At 62.5% G+C, this 3,168-nt stretch overlaps 1 protein-coding gene across 1 annotated transcript; it reads right to left on the bottom strand.

Moving 5' to 3' along the window:
* Positions 1-925: 925 nt before the first annotated feature.
* On the bottom strand, positions 926-2,148 carry MNEG_5794 (3,2-trans-enoyl-CoA isomerase; the record flags this gene model as incomplete). The annotated part of the gene is made up of 3 exons (XM_014045730.1): positions 926-1,333; positions 1,579-1,747; positions 1,910-2,148. The coding sequence occupies 3 exons, from the start codon at positions 2,146-2,148 to the stop codon at positions 926-928; spliced, it is 816 nt and encodes a 271-aa protein (XP_013901184.1).
* Between the last annotated feature and the right edge of the window lie 1,020 nt (positions 2,149-3,168).

Genomic DNA, 3,168 nt, shown 5'->3' with positions numbered 1-3,168 from the left:
CAAAAGAAAATGGCCAAAAGCCGTCAGATACCAGCTGGAGGGGGTGGGACAGTATGGGGCCGCCTTCCTTGTAGCAAAACGTGCGCGTGACTTTGGAGGAGCCCCTGCAGCAGGTTTTGGCGGGACTGTGGAATGCCGCCATTGCAACAAGCTGTGTGGCTGGTGCCCAAGCACCAGCAGGCTGCAGAGCCTGCTGTATGGCAGAGTTCGTATGGGAAGGGGACTCTACATGAGGGCACAGGCGCGCTGGCAGCCCTGTGGCGCGACTGACAGCCTGCGCCAAAGCGCGATGCGGCAAGGGCCCCGCGGGCGCGGCAGTAGGGAGCAGCCGGCTGGTGACGGCTGGTGTGTGCGCGCAGCCGGCGCGTGCACACATTGCCAAGCCAGGGCCGCACCAGTGAGAGGGGCCCCAGGGGGACCCGATGCCCAAACACACATACTCACCAGGCCCCAGAAAGCAGAGCCGGGGGGCGCAATCTTGGGCGGGATCAGCCATGCAGGGCTGCCCCTCACTGTTCATGCAGACCGGACTGCTCCATCCTCATCCCACACAGCGTTCCAGTCCATATGTGTTCATTACAAGCAATGCCAGCGCACAAGGAGGCTATGTCAACAGTGGCGGGCGACATCAACAGCAAGAAAGTTGCTTTGACGGCGACAAGCCTGAATGGGGCCAAGGACACGTGAGTTTACTGGGGACCTCAAGCCGGGCGCAGTGTTTCAGCGAGCGCAAGAGTGGATTCCTGTAGTATTGGCGGGCCCGAGACAAGCACAGTTTGCTGCCGGCTAACCCTGCGTGGTGGTATATAGATGTCAAATGATACAAGACAGACTGGGTGCAGCCTGCAAGACAGTCAGCAGGCAGCGCCCAACGGCGAAGCAACGATGTGCTCGAGGTATCTGCGCATGTGCCTCCAAGTGTACATCACAGCTTGCTATGCACCGCCTGTGACTTGCCACCAGACAGCCGCCGAATCACGGCCTCTAGCCGCGCGACGGCGCGCGGGTCGCTGATGGCGCCCCAGCCAAAGCGCGGCTCCTCGTCCTGGTAGTACCGCCGCCACTCGTCACAGAACGCAGCGCGCTGCCCCTGTTTGGTCGCAGCGCGCGCCTCTGGCGGCAGCTTCACAGCAGCTTCTATCCAATCAGTGGCCGCCCTCACAACGGCCTCCTGGCTGTCGTCGCTTGTGAGGGAGTCCACCAGCCCCAGGCGTAGCGCCTCTGCAGATGGCACCATGCGCCCGGCCAGGACCAGGCGCTCCGCCGCGGCCTGGCCGATGGTGCGGCCCATCAGAGCGGCCCAAAACTTGGGGACAGGGATGCCGAGGGGCACCTAGGAAATGGGAGAAGGGTGGCGGGACAGGGGACGATTGAAGTTCAAGAGTGTGATATTGTTAGAATCACCGCGTGGCGGCGGCGCCACCGCGTTGGAGGGGCGTCGCAGGATGAAGGTTGTGGGCTCTGCAGACCCACCGCATCAGTGCTTTGCAGAACCATGCCACAATCGCGCACGCACCCACAAAAGGGGCCCTGCCTCAGCGTGGAGTTGCAGGTCAGCCCTCCCCCTGCCCCCCCCACCTCGTTGAGGCCCATAGTGCCATTGGGTGTCATGAAGCGCGCGTCACAGCACAGCGCGATGCAGCAGCCGCCAGCAGGGCAGGCACCGCGTATGGCGGCGGCAGTGGCGAGGCGGCTGGAGTAGAGCCCCTCCAGCAAGCTGCTCTGGGCCAGCCAAAACTCCTTGTACCTTGGGGGAAGGGAGGGGGGTCACGGGAGGTGTGGGCAGGTGCCCACCCACGGACGAGAAGAGGGCTCAAGGGGGGCGGGGGCGGCGTTTGTCAACCCTGAGGGCGGGCCACCCGCACACGGCACACGGCGCACCCCCAACGCGGCTGTGGACGTGGCGCACCTGTCCGCGCTGGTGTTGGGTGCGTAGAGCTCCTTGAGGTCGTTGCCGGCGGTGAACACCTCCCGCTTGAGGCCGCTGGCAAACACCACGCCCCTCACGCTGGAATCCGCCTCGAGCTTGCGCAGCGTGCCCCCCAGGGCGGCCCACAGCGCCGTGTCGAAGCTGTTGACCGGCTCCTTGTGCACCAACACCAGAGCCCAGGGGCGCCCAGGGGGCCGCTCTACAGTGATGTGCTGCATGGCTGAGGGGGCCAGGGCCCGGCAGCACGGCCAGGGGTGACTCACAGCCGGAAAGGGGTGGTGGGTGACAGCAGGCTCGGCTGATGGAAATCGCTGGGATCCCGTGCACGCCCGCGAGGCACGCTGCAGGCGTGTCTATGGGGGCTGGTGGTAGGACTAGAGGGAGGGTTGCCTACAAGTAGGGAGAGGCCTGCAGATGGGTAGGTGCGGGGAGAGTGGATATGAGCGAAGATATACGAGGGGAATGGGGGCGGAGCCACGACGCCGATCAAGTGTGTGTGGCCTTCAGTTCAGGTCTCCAAGTTGTTTCCACACAGGCTGTGCCTGCTCGGTAGAACGAAAGTTTTGTTTGATCATCATCGGCCCACAACACACTAACTCTAACAAACAAAGGCACAAGGGCCCGGCCGCGTTATGTCAGAGTAAAGCTTAGTCTCATGGAAGGGTGTCAGGCCCTTCATCTGAAGGTGTCCTAAGAATGATTTTGGTTCATCACACACAGGCGGCCAGCCAAGTGAAATTCACGCAAGAGTGCAAGTGTCACAACACATAATGGTGACATTCGGCATGGGCAGTGAGGTAGTACGGAGAGTCAGTAAGAACGCAGCAATGTTTGTGTCAACCATCACCACCGTTAGGGCGGCTCTGATCAAGCGTTGGAATCATTGTTTTCTCATCAGCCTCTCGTTCTCAGCGCCCCTGCCGGTCCATAAGACAAGGCCGTTCCCAGCATAGAACGGCCCAGGCCACACGAAGATCGCGTCAACATACCAGAGCATACAGGTGATACGAAACATGACGCACACAGCCCTATTGGCAGTGTAGCAGGGCCCCCCAGCCGACCGCGGCGGCCGCGGCAGGGCTTAGTGGGGAGGCGCGAGCGCTGTGATCTCCTCAGGGGTTAAGGGACGGCGCTTCCCCACGGGAAAAGGGGGCCCGCACGGAGGATAATCTGAGGTTGCGCGGCCACCGGCTATGACACACACAATCGCAAACTCCTGTGCGAGCACGCTCTCCCCC

This window comes from Monoraphidium neglectum, assembly GCF_000611645.1.
Source record: "Monoraphidium neglectum strain SAG 48.87 unplaced genomic scaffold scaffold00887, whole genome shotgun sequence".
In the NCBI taxonomy this organism is placed as follows: Eukaryota; Viridiplantae; Chlorophyta; class Chlorophyceae; order Sphaeropleales; family Selenastraceae; genus Monoraphidium; species Monoraphidium neglectum.
The sequence above is the reverse complement of the archived record's forward strand: the minus strand, read 5'-3'. Positions and strand labels throughout refer to the sequence as shown.